The sequence below is a fragment of the Medicago sativa genome, chromosome 7, assembly GCF_051527215.1.
Source record: "Medicago sativa cultivar Bolivia chromosome 7, Bolivia_mono, whole genome shotgun sequence".
Classification (NCBI taxonomy): domain Eukaryota; kingdom Viridiplantae; phylum Streptophyta; class Magnoliopsida; order Fabales; family Fabaceae; genus Medicago; species Medicago sativa.
Window position 1 is genome coordinate 92297130 of NC_140755.1, and position 18778 is coordinate 92315907.

The 18778-nt window shown below is 30.5% G+C and overlaps 1 protein-coding gene across 1 annotated transcript; it reads right to left on the minus strand.

Annotated features, from left to right (window-relative positions):
• Window positions 1-15045: 15045 nt before the first annotated feature.
• On the minus strand, window positions 15046-18778 carry LOC146910299 (uncharacterized). Its single transcript, XM_085725285.1, has 2 exons — window positions 15956-18778; window positions 15046-15582 (listed from the first exon to the last, which is right to left on the minus strand). Exons 1-2 carry the CDS (start codon window positions 18609-18611, stop codon window positions 15164-15166), a joined length of 3075 nt encoding a protein of 1024 aa, XP_085581411.1. The 5' UTR covers window positions 18612-18778; the 3' UTR covers window positions 15046-15163.

Genomic DNA, 18778 nt, shown 5'->3' on the forward strand with positions numbered 1-18778 from the left:
CTTTTATTTGTTATCCGAAGAAACCCATCCGAGCAACCCGTAACCCGTCAAAACCGAAGACTCAAACGGTCGAGAATGGGTCTAAATTTTGCACTCATGGTTTCATTCGGGTGAGTCGATTTTGACCCGAGCCTGCCCGAACACGTCCGATGCTCTACCCTAATTTCTTTCTACAATTATTCAAGTAAGCAAAGAGAAGTTTTAATTTTCTTTCTTTTATATGTATCTCTCGCTTAAGGGTGATGCTGTTAGTAAAATGTTGTGGTTGGACTAAGTTAAAGTGGTCTTAGGAAGATTAGTGACCTTGTCAGTTTGGTTCATTAGTTTATTGAATTTCAAAATTGAAAATCAAGCACAAAACAAATTCATTAGGTTTACTTCGGTTCGATTCAGTTTTTTACTTAACCAAAAAAATGTCGGATAACCTCTGGGATGATTTGATTTTTTGGGTTTATCGGTTTTATTGAAATTGCTAACAATATTGCATGTAACTATGTTATGATTCAAACATACTTATAACTTTTTAATAAAGAGGTAGTTTTAATATTTTGGTCTACTATTATTTTTATTTATTCAAATCTTATTTAATCTATCTAAAAAAAATTGTATCAATTTAGATTAATCATGTTACTGTGTCTCTCATGTTTTATGTAAATTATTATTAGTTTAACAACAAAAAGTTCATAAAATTAAAAATCATTTTTGTATTTGATTTAATGAGGTCATATAACATTTATGATTATAGAAATCATGAAATAACAATTCAAACACTTATTTTACATACTTGTGTTCATATTGCATTTCTACGATCATATAATATTTATGAACTATATATAAGATCATACATTTTCAATATAATTTAACAATTTTATGTTTTTTTTACAAAACATTATTTATGTATTTTACAATTGTAAAATTATACAATTCATTTTAAATGAATTGATCATACAATTTGTTATGACACAAATATATCTAACTATTATTTTGTGTCACAATAGTGGGAATGAATTATGTCGTGTATTTATAAAATAAAAATAAACATCTCATGTGTACTCTTCACATGATAGCGTAATTAAGTGTGATCACTTACAATTTAAACTCGCTATATCCAAGATTTTCACATGTTTTTCTATTTTATTAAATGGTGTGAGATAAAAAATTATCATCATATGTAAATATTATTTAATAGAGTATTTTGCTGTTTTTTTTAAAAAAAGAAGAAGAGTATTTTGTTGCTTTATTAGTTTTTTTTAAAATACACTTGCTGGATCACAACCTAAAATAAAAAGTATTTAAATACACATAAAATTACTCATCATTATGTTTGAAGCTACCCAAAAATAAAATTACTCTTCATATAATTATGGGGAAAAATACATCAATTAATTCTTTTATCTTTTAATTTATTGATTGTGTCTAAATATTATTTTCAAATCTTATGATATGATCACACAAGTTGATTGTGTGTTTAAATATTATTTTCAAATCTTATGATTTGATCACACAAGAATTCTTACAGATTACTCTCTTCTTCTTCTTTGTCCGTTAATTGTTACTCTCTTTCTAAATCATTTGAATGAATTAGATTTAGAATGCATATGTATGATGCATCAATAAATAAACAACGGAAAGAACGAAACACTCAAACATGAATATGCGTGTTTTATTAGTTGGGCATCTGAATTGTATAAGGGCGTTGGCTAGCTAGATAACATCATGTAATCGTTGTGGAGCTGGTGTCAATGTCTTTTCAAAGTCAATCCTTTTTATACATATGTTTATTAAATGTTTATAAAGCACTTTCCTAAGTTTTAATTTTTGAGATAATGCCAATGTTTTTGTTTCCATTTTTGAGATAAAAATAGGAAAGTAACAAAAAAAAAACCACTTTGAAAGATACAATTGAAAATAATTGATTCATGAATAAATTATTATGGACAAACAAAAAGAAAAATATAGTTACATCATGTCCTCCTGTACTATCTAACAATATATTATTAGTTAGATCAAACATGTGATAACTTGCTAAACATGTAATCGCTATGATAACATTTGTTTTCATCCTTTTTAACTATATGTTCAAATAGAAGACATTATATATTACTATTGTGCTAACTTAGTGCCAACACACCAACACTCAACACTGAGAGGCAGAGGAGAGAGAGCATATCATAACAAATTAAGGAGCGTATGTTCAATAAATGAAAGCAGTAGTATAAGTATCCATCAAGTGTTGTTGGATGAAAGATTCAGTTATCATTCGTTTGGATCATTTACATTCATCAAAGCAATTACTCTAACAAGTTTAGTTTAAAGTAGTAGAACAATCTAGTAATATTTGCAATTAAACAGGTACGTTCGTTAAAGTAATCATACAATCTCAATAGTAGTATTTGCAACCTAACATCTAGGGTGCTTAGTTGCCACAAATAAGCATACTAATATGGATGTCATTTATTTAATATATAGGACATGTAACCAAAGCAAGAAACCAGTGCATATCTCCTTTTTTTAGCACCTCTCATCAGCCCCTAACAGCTTCTGCATAAGCAAGCTTAGCTGCTCTCAGCTCAGCTTCCACAATATCTAACTCCTAACTTCTCTTTTTTGTTGTGGAAAAAATGAAAAAAAATAAATTATGTAAGTATATTACGTTATCAACACAATCAATAACAGTAAATTAACTTATTACCTTATCACAGTGATGACATCGACATAGGAATTGGTTCAACCACAATCTTAGTCTCATCCCTATATTGATTAATAATGTATGTGTAAACAGGTTATAATATTCCACAATTTAATAATGTATACTTACTCACGAAAAACCACCTTCTCCTTACCATTTTTAAGCAGAGCATATGCTACAGTCAAACTCTATACTATATATAAAGAAAACTACCTCTTTCAAAAAAAACACTTTTGGGTTGGATTTTTCTTTCCAAAATACCCTTAATTTTTAATACAAATAACACATGTAACAAATATATAAGAATAAATTTAAATATTAAAACAAATGTGTAACAAACACAAGTTTCTAATTTTTTCCTTTATCATTTAAAAATTGTAACAAACTTCTCAATTTTCAATACAAATAACACATGTAACAAATAGATAAGAATAAAATTTAAATATTAAAATAAAAGCGTAACAAACACAAATGTTCAGTTTTTTCCTTTACCATTTAAAAAGTGTAACAAACTCCTCATTTTCAATACAAATAACACATGTAACAAATAAATAAGAATAAATTTAAATATTAAAATAAAAGTGCAACAAACACAAATGTCTAGTTTTTTCCTTTATCATTTAAAAAGTGTAACAAACTAGATGAGTGTATCTATACTTTCGTTATCCTAATTTTACCTTAAACAACAGTTTTTTCTATAATAAAGATTGTTATTGTTGGTTTCATTGAAATAGATAAGCATGGTTAATTTGATTTGTTATAATTTGAAAGCAAAAAACATTTATATTTTTACTTTTAATCAAAATTAAAATTTCATAAAAAAAACACTGTTTATTATTTTCAAACGTTAGCGCAATTAAAAGAGCGGAAAGACGAGCACGTGAGTGCCCGTATTTCCGCTAGTATAGTATAGATAAATATAGTATAGATAAATAAAATTATCCCTTTCAACACTTTTGGGTTGCATTTTTCTTTTCAAAAATACCCTCAATTTTCAATACAAATAACACATGTAACAAATATATAAGAATAAATTTAAATATTAAAACAAATGTAACAAACACGATATGAATATATATTTTTTTTTTGTTTTTTTTCTTTATCATTTAAAAAGTGTAATAAACTAGATGAATATATTTATACATACTTTTTCATCATTTCAATTATACCCTTAAACAACATTTTCTATAATAAAATTGTTGTTGGTGTCATTAAAAAAATAAAAATTTAGATTATATTTTTTTGTTATATTGTTAGTTTCATTGAAAAAGATAATCATGATTAGTTTGATTTGTTATAATTTGAAAGCAAAAAATATTTATATTTTTACTTTTAATCAATATAAAAATTTCATAAAAAACACCTCTCATATTTTTCAAACGTTAGCACAATAAAAAGAGCGGAAAGACGAAACGTTAGTGCCCGTCCTTTGGCTAATAATATTAAAAGAAATTGCAAAAAATAAATCATCATATAATTGATAGGTATAGATGTTTTTTTTTTTGAAACAATTTTTTTTTGAACAATCAAAAATGGAATATACATTAACCACCGAAAGCAACTCCTCTAGCACAAGATGTTTTTTGAAACAAATTGATAGGTATAGATGTTAGTTTTCTTGTTTCTCCCACCATGTATCAACATTTGTTAATATGGTACTTGTGATTGCAATCAGCGTGTTCTTAACGCTACTAGTATAGTGACCCGTGCCAAGCACGGGGAAATAAAAAACTTTTTTTATCAAATATATAGATTTTATATTATGTTATCTTAAAGTTATAAGTGTAGTTATAATTTAAATTTGACATGGAAAAAATATCATCTTAATTTTATATATATTTTGAAATATCTAAACATTGCAGATAACGATTAAAGTATTTGGATTTATACTTATACTAATTATTTGTAGTATAAGTTGTACTCAGTGTAAAGCTTGGCATATGTAATATTTTTGCAAAAATATGCCGACGTACTATATATTATTATTTGTTGACATAGTGTATTTTATTAATCATAAAAACTGATAACATACTCGCAAAACCTGATTTGACCGCGCAGCCCCTTCAACCTCCCTCTTCTCAGCCTCCTTCCCTTCTTCTTCCACCATGTAATCGCGGCCGCCGGTGATGCGATCAGCCTCGCGGTTGCGTCATCACCAAACCGCTCATGTGTTGGTCTAAAAACTTATACAGGGTCGGTGGTTGCTTTTGAGATCGTTGTCGTTTCTGATTTGGATTTGGTAGTAGATCTGGTGTAAAGATGGATGGGTTTCCTCATCCTTCTTGATGGTGTTTGCGTGGTGGTAGTTGTTACGCAGTTGCGTTTCGTCATGGTCCCGGTTCGCAATCTTCAAACCCCACGGTGGCTTCCTTCGTTGTCGTCCGGGGTCGTGGTTCTACTTCAGAAACCCGTCGCGGTTGTGCTAGTGTGTTTCGCGGTGTTCGGGTTTCGTTGAGCTCGAAAGGGCTGAAAATGCTTGCTGTGATTTGTCGCATGGGCTGTTGGTACGTGAATCTTGTTCATGTTGGCGGTCGATTCAGACACCATCCCTAAAAAAGATATGTTCATGCTTGTCTCTGATGTTTGTTCAATTCAGAATTGTTGAGTATATGTGGCAGATTAGACGTTTTCCTCTTCGGCGGCAAGATTCAATTCGGATTCCCAACCTACCGTCGTCGTCATCCTTAAGGTTGTCTTCGTTCTTCAAGGTCTGATAAGGGACGCACTGTTGTGTTGATCCACGTGTTTCTGGATGGTGGTTGCAATTCTGGGCTAAAGGCTCCAGTATTCCTCCCCGTGTCGGAAGGAAGGTCTTATTTGATATATACTTTGGGGCTCGAAAGAGCTTTTATCTTCTTGTGCTTTGCAGGGAGAGGATGGTACGTGGATCTGCTCTGTGTTGACGGTTGGTCCATTCACCGCGGTCTTAGACCTCTACTTAAGAGGCTGTTATATCCATTTGTGTTGTTTTTAATTTTCATATCACCCGTTTGGGTAGACCTACATTTTCTGGATAAACAGGTTAAGTTTATGTCCCCCAATTTGTTTTTATGTATTTTTTCCCTTTTTTTTAATAATATATTTATGAGCATCTGACAAAAGATTAGAGTTGGGTACCAACAGAGTTGGGAGCAACTCTTTTCTTTTATGTCCTTTGCTCTGGCCTTATAAAAAAAATAAAAAAATAAATCATAAAAACTAAAAAATTTATATTTTTTTTATATAATAGTCAGTGTCAGATGTATACAGCTAGTTTGTGAATGCAAACGTTAATTTTTTTACGGGTGTGTATAAATATAGTTTGGGCTACAGAAACGCCGATTGTTATTTGCTTTTATTTTTTACAAAACCAATGGTCTAATGTAAATATTGTATTTTAGGGTAACAATGATGTAAAAAAAAAGTTCCGCGTATTGTTATACCTGAAAAGTGCATCAATTAAAAGTCAATGGCAGGAGGATCTGCTTATATAGAAATTGCATGTTATGTAATGACCAGTACGCCTTACAAAGAAATTAAAAAAACCGACTTCCAAACAATACGCAACTTTAGTTTTCTAAATTATAGCAACAACAATTCTAAAACATGACCAATGATCATACTTTTTGAAAAACTTCATGATACACAACATTTGTTGTCTCCTTGCAAACATTATTATCTTCATCCAAGATGAGCAGCTTCAACCCTTTTCTAGAAGTAACTCGAGAGACAGCGACATAGAGTTGTTCATGCGTGAACACGGGCTTAGGAAGATAAACTCCCACTCGAGATAAAGATTGACCCTGACTTTTATTTATTGTCATTGCAAAACAAAGCGTCAATGGAAATTGCATGTGCCTGAATTTGAAGGGTAGTCCTGGATCACTCGGAATAAGATTCATCCTGGGAATGAATACCGTGGTACCTGCCCTTTTTCCTGTAATTATGGCAGCAGCTATCGTGCTCTTCCCTAGATGTGTAACTATCAGCCTCGTACCGTTACACATTCCATTGGCCTGATCGATGTTTCTCATCAGCATAACTGGACATCCAACCCTTAGTTTCAACCGGTGATTTGGAATTCCAGAGCTCTTCATACCAGTAAGAAATTCCGTTGTGAACCACTCGCTCTGGACATCAGAATTTTCGCCCGATCGATAAACAGAATCAGAGCTTAAATACTCTTTCTCTTCACCTGGAATTAGTGACATCATATATTTGTTAACATGCTCAACTAAATCAAGCGTTGGTGCGAGTATTCCTCTTTCTTGGAAAATAGCGGGTCACCGAGGTTATCATTCAAATCGGGATACACAAAGTCTATAAGTGACATCAACGGATTTGTTGTGTCCGATATGAGCAAATCTTCAGGAATTTCCACCTTCATTTCAGCATTCTCGTCTGAAGCGTCGTTGTCGTCTCCAATTGAGAGTATCCACTTGCTAAAATTAGCAATTTCTACCTGCTCTGCAGGTACCGAAGATGCACTCAATCTCATATTAACAGTAAGTCTCAACACATTACAATAAGCCCATATCTTTGAACAAAATTTTAATATAAATAATACTTTAAATTCAATTGAAAATTCACACACAAAAAAAATCACACAAAGTTAGTGAATATTTAAGTTATTTGACAAATAAATCAACATAAATTTAAAGTAAACTTAATGTATATTATAAAGTTTTTTTTGATGAAAAGTATAAATTACAAATTTAAAAGTAGTTTTTGTAAAAAAAAAAAACTATATGGTTGTATTAAGATAAAGTATATAAGTAGTTTTGTTTCAGGGGATGGGGTTTGGGTAGCTTAGCTGGTTTGAGTTTAGGAATAAGGAGTTGAAAGGTCAGGGTTCAAACTTTGATGAATGCATAAATATTAATCTAACAACTAATTGCCAACATTCGTCATTAAAAAAGTATAAAGTATATATAAATTTTTGTTTGGAGGAGTGGGGTGTTGAGGTTTTAGGTATCTCGGCTGGTTTTGGTTAAAGGATAAGGAGTTGGAGTCATGTCGTGGGTTAAAACTTGGACGAAGGAGTAGATACCTCTAGCACAACTTATGTCCTTTTATGCTATTTAGCCGGTTCCACTGATCTCTTTTTTGTCTAACCTCTATCTCTCTCTCTCTCTCTCTCTCTCTCTCTCTCTCTCTCTCTCTCTCTATATATATATATATATATGTATATATATATATATATATATATATATATATATATATTCTACTACTAATATTTAGATGGGATTTCCATATAATTATGATGAATTTAACACCAAATAAGCAAATTATATGTATTCATATAGCCGTGCTAAACTCATGTAAGAAATTTGTATATTTTTCTCAATTCTCGAATTTTAGTGAATTTTTTTTTATATCCATCCGGTATCGCTCCATCGCACATCGTGGTAAGTGGATCACTTTCATAGTCGACCTCCTAAACACAAAACTAAATTGATTATTAGTAGCTCTAGTCTATTTTCTTAGTCTCCGTTCAATCACTCTTGTCCATAACTTTATGGCATGACTAATAATTTTAATTCCTTTATAATTTGCGCAATTTTGTATATCTTCCTTGTTCTTATAATTATAATTAAATTGTTTTTTCCCATTTATCTGACATTCGCTTTGACCTCATAATTTTGTTAAAATTTTTGGCGAGTCACTCGTTGTCTCTTTTTCCAAAACTTTCCCACAATCTAACCGGTATGTTTGCAGGCCTAACTTTCTTGCCATTACTCATGTTTTTCAACGTTTCTTTTACCTCATATTCTTTTACCTCATAGTTTCAATCCTCCTATCAAATGTCTAGCATGTTAGAGTCTGGTAAGATCCCATAACTTCATTAAATCAATTATGGAAATAATTCTTCCATTATCCTTTATCGAAATCTCTTATCTTACTTTCTCATCCCTTGGCAAGACTATATATAGATTTTTCTCCCTCCTTGGTGCCTAAGGATTGGTATCATCCATCAAAAGTTTGGGTTCTTGCTTCGTTCAACGCATTCGTGGTCTCTTTCTTATGTCTTGTAATTTTCCCAAATTTCGGCACATTTACACATAGGCTGCTCTTTAAAACATTTAATTTTGATTCTCACTTTTCTTTGAACATTTTAGTTCCACCACCTAGACTCTTTAACCTAGATCCAAAACCTCTTTATTCTCCTAATGATTCTTCTGCTACTTTTCTAACCTCACGTGTCATCTTGTCCCACATATCATTTGGGAATTCGTGCAGTTTTGTGAAACCTCCCTATAAAATCTTATGTTGGTAAATATTTAATTTTCACCCTTTAAATGCCACCGCCTGACTCTTGGAATCCAATTATGGCTTCTTCTCTTCACTCCCTCGAAACCCTTAAATTTATAACCAATCACATATGTTGGGTAGTTAAATTCTCTCCAGGTAATATTTTATAGTTCAAACAAATATTTGTTAGATTCCTTAATAAGAAAGAAATATATATATATATATATATATATATATATATATATATATATATATATATATATATATATATATATATATATATATATATGAGAACATTGCACCACACTCTTGTATGTGATAATATGCTCATGTCATTTCATAAAATATAGGATGGATTTACCCTCCACATTTATTTCCCTGAGGCAATACTCACATGCACACCTTCAAAACTTCTCAAAACACTACCTACATGCCCATTTAGATCCCCTCTTAATGAATATTTTCTCCTAGTGTTGTATTTTGAATTAAGCATCCTAAACCCTCCCAAAACCATACTTTAAGGTGTTTTTACAACCCTACTTAAGGTGTGTAATCACTAATAACATTAAATATGTATTGCTCCACTACAAATTTTAGAATTATGATCTGATCTCCAATCATTTTTACATCCATAATATCATTCTTTCATTCCTTATCTGCAATATTGCCTACCCCATTTCTCGATCTAACTTACAATAATAAAGATGTATTGTTCCACTATAAGTCTTAGAGCTATGATATGATCTTTTGTCCTTCTTACATCCATGATATCCTTCTTTCATTCTTTATCGATAATAATCTCTACCTCATTTTTCAATTTAACTTTGTCAGTGTATCAATGCTTAAATCATGAACTATCTGTAACCAAAAAAAAATCATGAACTATCTAATTCTTTTGTCTTTTTATCCACTCACTTAATTTATTGTATGCACACAAAATTAATCTTCCTTCTAATCATAATATCAACTAATTCCATACATCTTGCTATAAGAGTGCCTATATTTCATGTTCCAAAAAGTATCATACTCTCATGTAGTAACTTCTTTGTCCACACTCGTGCACGAATATGTGGGAACCTTGCTCATTTTTCACTGCATCTAGGTGGGGATATAAGGACTCTTTCTTATTTAATGTTGTACTTTAACTCTACATCATGTTTCTTGTAGGAAACGACCGAGCATTCACATTATTACATATTTGGTTTTTGTTATATATATTTAATAAAGTTTTACGTTGGCCGTTGAGGTATAGCACAAATTAATTAAATTTATATTAAACTCGTTTCTACATGTAAACTAACAAATTAAAATTATAATTAAACTCATCTCTACATGTAAACTAACAAATTAAATTTTGATCCAAAATGTTTGTCCTATAATTTAAGTTGTATTGACATGCATATTGTGTATAAAATCAAATGATTGTATCAACATGAAAATATCAATGTTTTTTTTTTATACCAAATTTCATTAAAATAATCAATTTTACTCATTTAATTTAAAACAATAATTAAAAATCTAAGTGTATTCCCTAAAAAAAAAATCTATGTATTGGAAATATGGATGCGATAAAATTTAAACATCGCCATTTTTTTTCTTAAATTATACATAACCATAATGTTCAATATATATATATATGTGTGTGTGTGTGTGTGTGTGTGTGTGTTTTTTTTTTTTTCTAAAACTTTTTAATATATGTTTAAAAACGGTATATTTGTAACAAAATCACCAAAAATATGATTTTAATGCTTAAATGGTGTTGATTCCATGATGACTTTCTCAGGGAAAATTTCTCATTTTCTTTTATGGCTCATTCAATTTCAGAATGATTTTTTTCATTCTCTTAATCAAATATTGGTTGATTCATATATTAATTTATTTATTTTATAAAATTATGGCACCGTATTGAAAGTTAACCTTGTCTTGTTGTCCTGTATAACCATGCATCAGAAGCAACACTAAATTTGTTAATAGAATACACTTTTTTTTTTGACAATAATAGAATACACTTGATCTTCACTTAATTCTTTCGCATACTTGTATATGAGAATACGCCTAACAGATGTGTGAATTCTATTAAAATTGTTTTGATCCATATATTATGACTAAATCATTTATCAATAATATGTATCATATTCTTTGTGAATAAAAAATACCACATCATATTTAAGTTGTTTAAATGCATAATTCTTTGACCAAATCATGTCAATAATATTCTTGATCAATTTGGAATAGCTATAGCTGTTTTCGGTTCCTATCATATTAATATTTTTTTGGAACCATCATGCACCAATTTAGAATAGATTTATAAAAAAAAATGTGAATTCCATCGTCAACCTATTTTCATGTATCATATGTATTTTTATATATACTGAAGCTCATTATTATTGTTACATTATAGTTATAATAGAATGAACTGATTTATATGATATATAATATAAACCTTTTTAATGAAAGATCACAAAATATCATTGTTAATATCTCTCTCTCTCTCTCCTTTCTCTCCTTTCTCTCTTCTCACTTTTTTTCTCATAATTAGACATTTCCTACAACAAAAACAGTAAAAGTAAGGCACAACAAAAGTTTTCACATTTCAGGGTCATAGACTATTTTTTTTCCTTCAAAATGTAAATGTATTCTACATAAAGAATAACACAAAACACAACTTGTACTTTGATTATACATAATATTACAATATGATATTTGCCTTATAAAGACTACAGAAAAATAGTAGTCATTATAAACGATATACTTAAAGGAAAAAAAGAATTGAACCCAAATAATGCATCAGGTGCTATATAGGAAATTGATTTATAGTATGTAACACACCAGTTGCATCAACTTGTGAGGATATTCCATGCTAGCAAAATTAATTTCACCACCAGCAATATGAAAATATTGTTGAATGCCCTCCTAATAGCCTTTATACCTCCCACCCATATAACCATATAACTCTAAGATTATAGGAGGTGCATGACATTAAAAAAGGAGGAAGGTTTTGCACAAAAGTATAAAAAGCTCTACAATTTTTGAACAAAAATGTGAGCAATTTGGAATGGCTAGTTTATTGTGCCTTATATATACAATAATTGTATGAATTATACATTTTTTTATTGGCAAATTAATAATTAATAATAAGTAATTAAATGAAATTATTTGAAATGATATGAATTCCTTTTTTTGAAGCATAAGTTTTTTATTCAACAATCTTTATAATAATTGCAGATTTTGATTTCCATATACATGTTACAAAGTGAAGAAAAGAGGAACAAACTTATTAGGTTATGTGTAACTATTTTTAGTTTTTTTAAAGGAATATTCTTTTATAAAAAATTTATTTTTTTAATAGTATAAAAAATTAATTTGATAGTCACTATTTGTTATTCTTTTAAGAACTTAATATTATAAGTTAGTTCATTTTCATTAATTAAAATGTGAATTCGTTAAAAAGAATCATATGAGATGATAAGGTTATATCATATACCAATTCAATTTTTTGTTTGGTTTAAAAAATTAAATTATTTGTTTTTTCACAATAAATTTTCAACTATTGAGTAAATTATATAACTAATTTTAATCACCAAATTTTTTATTTTTTTAAAGCCTACATATATCAATAATTTTAATCACAATAATCGAGTAATAAAATGAATCAATTTACTGTACCAAAAAAAAACAAAAAATTATTGATAAAAAAAAGAACGATAAAAACTAAAAACAAATGGAATCAAACTACCTTATTGTCCATTAGAACCATTTCCAAGGAGTAAGGAAGTTGATCCATTTCAGCTTAACAAACTAATACGAAAATTACGCAAAGAAAAAAAGAGGAATATGAAAGACAACTACAAAACAGAAGTTGTGGTGTGAAGAATGTGTTGGCCAAAGGGTCTAATTTATAATAGCTTTTAGAGGACAATTACGTAAAACAACAACATGTAACTTAACCAATCAAATCATATCTTAGCTATTAAGTAAAATATAATTTTTTTTCCACGATTTGCATATGAAAAAAACTAAATAGGACTATGAATTTTACGGCATTTGATCTGTTTAATTATTATTTTAAATGCAAAAGTAAATAGGACTTAAATAGGACTAATTATTTTACGGCATGTACTAAATGTCTTAATATTTTTTTTAAGGAGCGTAATCAACTTTTTTAATCAGCCAATGGTTTAAGGTTTATTTTAGCACATGTTTAAATTTATATCTCAGTCATTAAGTAATACATAATTTTTTTTGTTAAGGAGCATATATAATTAACCTTTTCAATCAGCCCATAATTAACGTTTTTTTTTAGGGAAGGTTTAAGTTTTTTTTAGGGAAGGTTTATTTTTCTTTTGTTAAGGAGCATATATAATTAACCTTTTCAATCAGCCCAATGGTTTAACGTTTTTTTTAAGGTTTAACGTTTATAAGGAAGGTTTACTATAAAATATCTGTTATAATTGCTTATAAAAATATCCTGCCTCCCTTTGATCCTGAAATTTGTTGATTTGTTATGTTTGGAGTTATACTTATTATTGAACATTATTTCATTCATTTATCACCAATGATACGTTTTTAACTCCAATTAAATACATCCAATTCCTATTTTTTATTTTGGTTTAAGGATTATTTTTTTAGGGAAGGTTTAACATTTATCTTAGCAAGTCCATCAAATACAATTAACTGAAATCAATTCTGATTTTTTTTTTGTCCTGAAACAAAATATCCGATTTTTTTTCTTTCCCAAAATAAAGATTGAATAATTCTTACTATGTTACTATACAATATATATTTTGAAAATAGAATCAAAAGAATATAAACTTAAATTATATAAAAAATTAATGGTTACTACCAAATCTAATTAAATTATTTTAAAAAGTTTCACTTTTATCAAATCATATTTTTTTGTCAAATCAAATCATATTTTTATTATTTGACATATATCAATTATTTGATCTCTTTGATATTTAAATATCTGAATTCAAATATTTTAATTTAAATATCTGAATTCAAATATTTTAATTTAAATCCTATTACTTGTTTTATTTTAATATCCGAATTCAAATATTTTAATTTAAATTATCTGATTATTCAAAAAAAGCATATTTTATTAAAGTTTGTATTTTTTGAATACGAAATGTTTGATTTCTAATTTAATTTCAAATATTAGAATTTGAAATTGTAAAACTTCCTTTTATACATAAACATTAAATACAAATTTGTGAGGATGAATGTGGTGAGAGTATTTTGTGAGGATGAATGTGGTGAGAGCATTTGTAAAAAGAAGAGAATGAGAATGCCACTTGTCATAAGAATAAGAGAAGGGCTACGGAATCGGCCGTAAATTTATATTATATAGATTTGAGTCATTTATTAAAAAAAAAACACACTATGAGGCACATTTAGGTCCAAATGGTACTTATGTTCCAAACAAAAACCCATCCATACTCTGGTGGATCTAAGGGTAAATAACTAAATATTAACTGCTCCTTATATTTCCTATTAATTAATTAAAAATAGGCTTAATTGCATGCTTGATCCCTTATGTTTACTTTAGTTTTTAAGTTGGTCCCTTATGTTTTAAAAGTTTCAAGTTGGTCCCTTACATTTTAAAAGTTTCAAGTTGGTCGAAAACGTTACCCACGTTGGAATAAGTTAGTTCCTTCAATCATTTCACGTTTAAAGATCCGGGTGACAATATGGGCGATGAAACTTATTTTTATTTTTTTTTGTTTTATTAAACTCAATATCATGTCGCGGAAGGGACTAACTTATTCCAATGTGAGTAACGTTTTGGACCAACATACATAAGGGACCAACTTGAAACTTTTAAAACATAAGGGACCAACTTGAAAACTAAATAAACATAAGGGATCAAACATGCAATTAAGCCTTAAAAATATTATGTTTAATTTATTTTTGGTCAAGAACATTGTTTCTTCAAGCACAAGCAATCTTGTGTGGGACTATAACACTGAAAGAATGCTTGTCTGGAATTTCAACAACATGTCACTTCGGAATAATTCAGTGGCTTTTATTCAGGGTGTATTTGTGAGCTAGATTTTAGAGAGTTTTGGAATCGAAGATTTAGAGGGATAACCCTCTATTTCAATATATATTTAATATTAAAAAAATCGAAAGAACAAGGAAAATTTTATTTGCGTAAATTAATCGTTACATTAATTAATATTATAAAGACAAATATTGTAGCACTGATTACAAAATTACATAGATGAAACTAAAATTTAGTTCCTATAGAAGACCACTAACTGGTGATGTGCTAAAAACTGACATCTCCTTGTTAACGTTGTTAGCTGCTAAAGATGTTTCATTGTTGCCATTGATCTTTCTTCTAGGCTTTGCCTCTCCAAGCATCATTATAACATCCCTCATGCTTGGTCTTTCCTTAGGAAGCTTAGCAGTGCAAACAACTGCTATTCTTAAAACTAGAAGCATCTCTTCTATAACATGTCTGCAGTTTCCTACACTTGGATCTAATGCTTCTTCTAGAGATTTGTTGTCTCTAATTTTCCTTCTAATCCACTCTACAATGTCTACACTCTCTCCAAATTCATGATCTAATGGCCTCTTTCCTGTGACAAGCTCCAATAAAACTACTCCATAACTGTATACATCAATCTTTTCATCCACCTTCAATGCATATCCATATTCTGCCAATTAATAAACCAATGAAATGTTATCAATGTAATAAATCGGAGTAGTTTTCTCTTAAAGAATTAATATTCATTGAAAGTTATGATCTTTGAGAATTTAACTAGAGTTTAGAGTTTGTACCAACAATGTAAAAAGATATACGTAGATGACTAATCACATCTTACCATGATGCTATTTCGAACAGTTTGTTATTTTACTAGATAAAACATGGCCATAAATATGTGCATAGTCAGATGTGATTAGACGCGAGTGAAAAAGTTTTGTACAATATCAGTGTATAACTATCCTTCTTGATATAAATTGGTAATTAAGTAAGAAAAATTTAGCTTTAATCACAGATAAAATAAGATTTGGAAACTAGTAACTCACCAGGAGCAATGTAGCCATAGGATCCGGCAACCATGGAGACTGTTTCGTTCTTCTGGATCATCATCTTGGCTAACCCGAAATCTGCTATCCTTGCCTCAAGATTTGCATCAAGCAGTATATTGTTTGACTTGATATCGCGATGAATAACCGGCGGATGACAGTCATGGTGAAGATACGCAAGTCCTTGAGCAACTCCTAGAGCTATGTTATATCTTGAAACCCAATCCACAAGATGCCTAACTGTTTGCCTACCATGCAAGGCATCTCCAAGATTACCATTGTTCATAAATTCATAAACTATCATCAAATCAGTGTCATTATGAAGAAATCCTAATAATCTAACAATGTTCCTATGCCTTAGTCTCCCTAAAAGATTCACCTCTCCAACAAGCTCATCACTTCCTCCTCCTACTTCAACATCATTTCCTGATCTCCACAACTTTTTCACTGCCACAACTGTGTTAGAATGAGGTACCTCAGCCTTGTAAACAACGCCGGTGCCTCCCATTCCAATCACATTTGTTTCTTTGATACAAGCCAGAATGTCAGTACTTGTAAATCCAAGTCTCTGAAATGCCATCAATCTCCATGGCCACCCTTTGCTACCTTTATAAAATCTTTCTCTGAAGCAAAAACCACCAGTGTACCACCTTACATATAAAGATCTTGCAACCAAAATTGTAATTCCAATGGCTAGAATTGATGATATTCCAATGATCCATCCTGTGATAATGTGTTTTTCATGTGAAATTCCATGCCTTGATGAGTGCGCTGAGTTTTGATCACATGAAAGGAGGGTACCACCACATAGGCCAGCATTGCCGACAAGATTATTCGGGTTTATGGTTCTTAGCATACCATTTTCTGGCACAGAACCTTCAAGCTTGTTGTATGAGACATCAAATGCTTCAAGAGCTGGAGATACACCAAAGTTTTCAGGTATATGACCAGTCAAAGAATTGTTTGAAAGATCAAGCATCGCCATTGTAGGCATGTTAGCTAATGCTTTTGGGATTTCACCAATCAAAAGGTTATTTTGCAGGTTCAAATTTACTAATTTTTGACATGAACCTATACTATCTGGAATGGTTCCGGACAAATGATTTGACGAGAGATCAAGAACAGTAAGTGAAGGAGAGTCCTGAAATTGGTCTGGAATTTTTCCTTCTAAGTTGTTGTTGGAGACCTTGAAAACTTGAAGATTTGGAATGGATAAAATGGTGGAAGGGAGAGAAAAATGAAGTTTGTTTCTTGAGAGATCAATGAAAGAAAGTGATGTGGAAGAAGGAATATCATCTGGAATTTCACCAGTGAGACTATTGTTAGCCAATTCTAACCTTTCAAGCTTCTCAAGCTTACCAAGACCAACAGGAACTGTTCCAGAAAGAAAATTGTTGTGAACTCGAACACGAACAAGCGAAGAACACATTGATAGGCTTGATGGAATTGGACCAGAGAAAGCATTGTTGAAAAGTATTAGCTTGGTAAGATTTCCCTTGCTGCAAAGAGTTTCTGGAATCTTTCCAGAGAGTGAATTGGATGATACATCCAACCATTGCAATGGTGAATTCTCGCCGAGGTTACTAGGCAATGGACCTGATAATGAATTGTTCCATAGCTCAAAAACCTCCAATTGAGGCAAATTTCCAAGTCCAGAAGGAACAAAACCAGATAACTGGTTTCCCATGAAGTTCAGAAGCTTCAAATTCTTCAGAAGACTTGTTTCATCTGGAATTTTTCCTGACAAATTGTTATCAGAAAGATCTAATAACTGCAAAGAAGTAATGTTACCAATTTGTGATGGAATTCTTCCTTCAAGATTGTTGTTGTATAAGAAAAGTGTATCCAATAACTTGAGATTTCCTAATTCCTCTGGAATCTCACCACCAAGATTTGCTACTGCTAAATCAAGATACTTAAGACTAGTGAGATTTCCAAATGCTGCTGGAATCTCACCTTCGAATTCGTTATATCCAAGAATCATATATTCCAATGATGAAAGATTTCCAAGCTCACCAGGAATTTTTCCAGTGAGATTATTCCCTGATAAACCAAGAAACTTCAACTTATGCAAGTTGCTGAATGATTTTGGAATTGCACCTTCAAAGAAACTGCCTCTAAGATCAAGCATTTCTAAGGAAGTTGCATTTCCAATATCCAAAGGAATTGAACCTGTGAACTCATTACTTGACGCATTTAATGTTGTAATTCTCGACGCCTTTCCAAGTCCTAATGTAAATTCACCAATAAAGAAATTCTGACTTACATCAAGACTTTTCAGTGTGGTGAGATTGGATATAAATTTTAGAAATGGTGATGAAAATGCATTGCAACATAAGTTAAGAGAAGTAAGATTTTGAAGTCTTTGTAAATCATTGGATACAATACCACTGAGATTCTTGTGAGAGAGATCAAGGTTCTCTACAGTTCCAGCCGAGTTGCATTTGATTCCGGTCCAGTTACAATGAGCAGCATCCAATTTCCAATCCTGAAGGGTATTCAAAGGATCAACAAGACCTTCTTTCAAAGAAAGCAAAACTGATACTTCATCATTTGAGGTAGCAGAAAAACTGTTAGAAAAACAAAAAATGACAATGTAACAGAAGAAGATGAAAATTTGAGTTTTCATCTGCATCATGTTGTTTTTCATTTTCATTGTTTAAGGCTCAATTCTCCATAATGTACACCTACTGCTTCCAAATGTATGTGATTCACTATTCAGAATATTATGTGACCAATAAATAAACTATATGATTAGTTTTGGTCAAATTTAAGAACTAGAGAGGTTTTTGAAGTGCTATATCAAAGAAGATAGTGGTGTGT

What these genes read in the sequence shown, in the direction of transcription:
- LOC146910299 (XM_085725285.1), bottom strand. Translation starts at nt 18,611, where the DNA reads ATGAAAATGAAAAACAACATGATGCAGATGAAAACTCAAATTTTCATC. An exon ending in CTATGGCTACATTGCTCCTG is followed by an intron (nt 15,583 to 15,955) that starts GTGAGTTACTAG and finishes ATTAATTGGCAG; the next exon opens with AATATGGATATGCATTGAAG.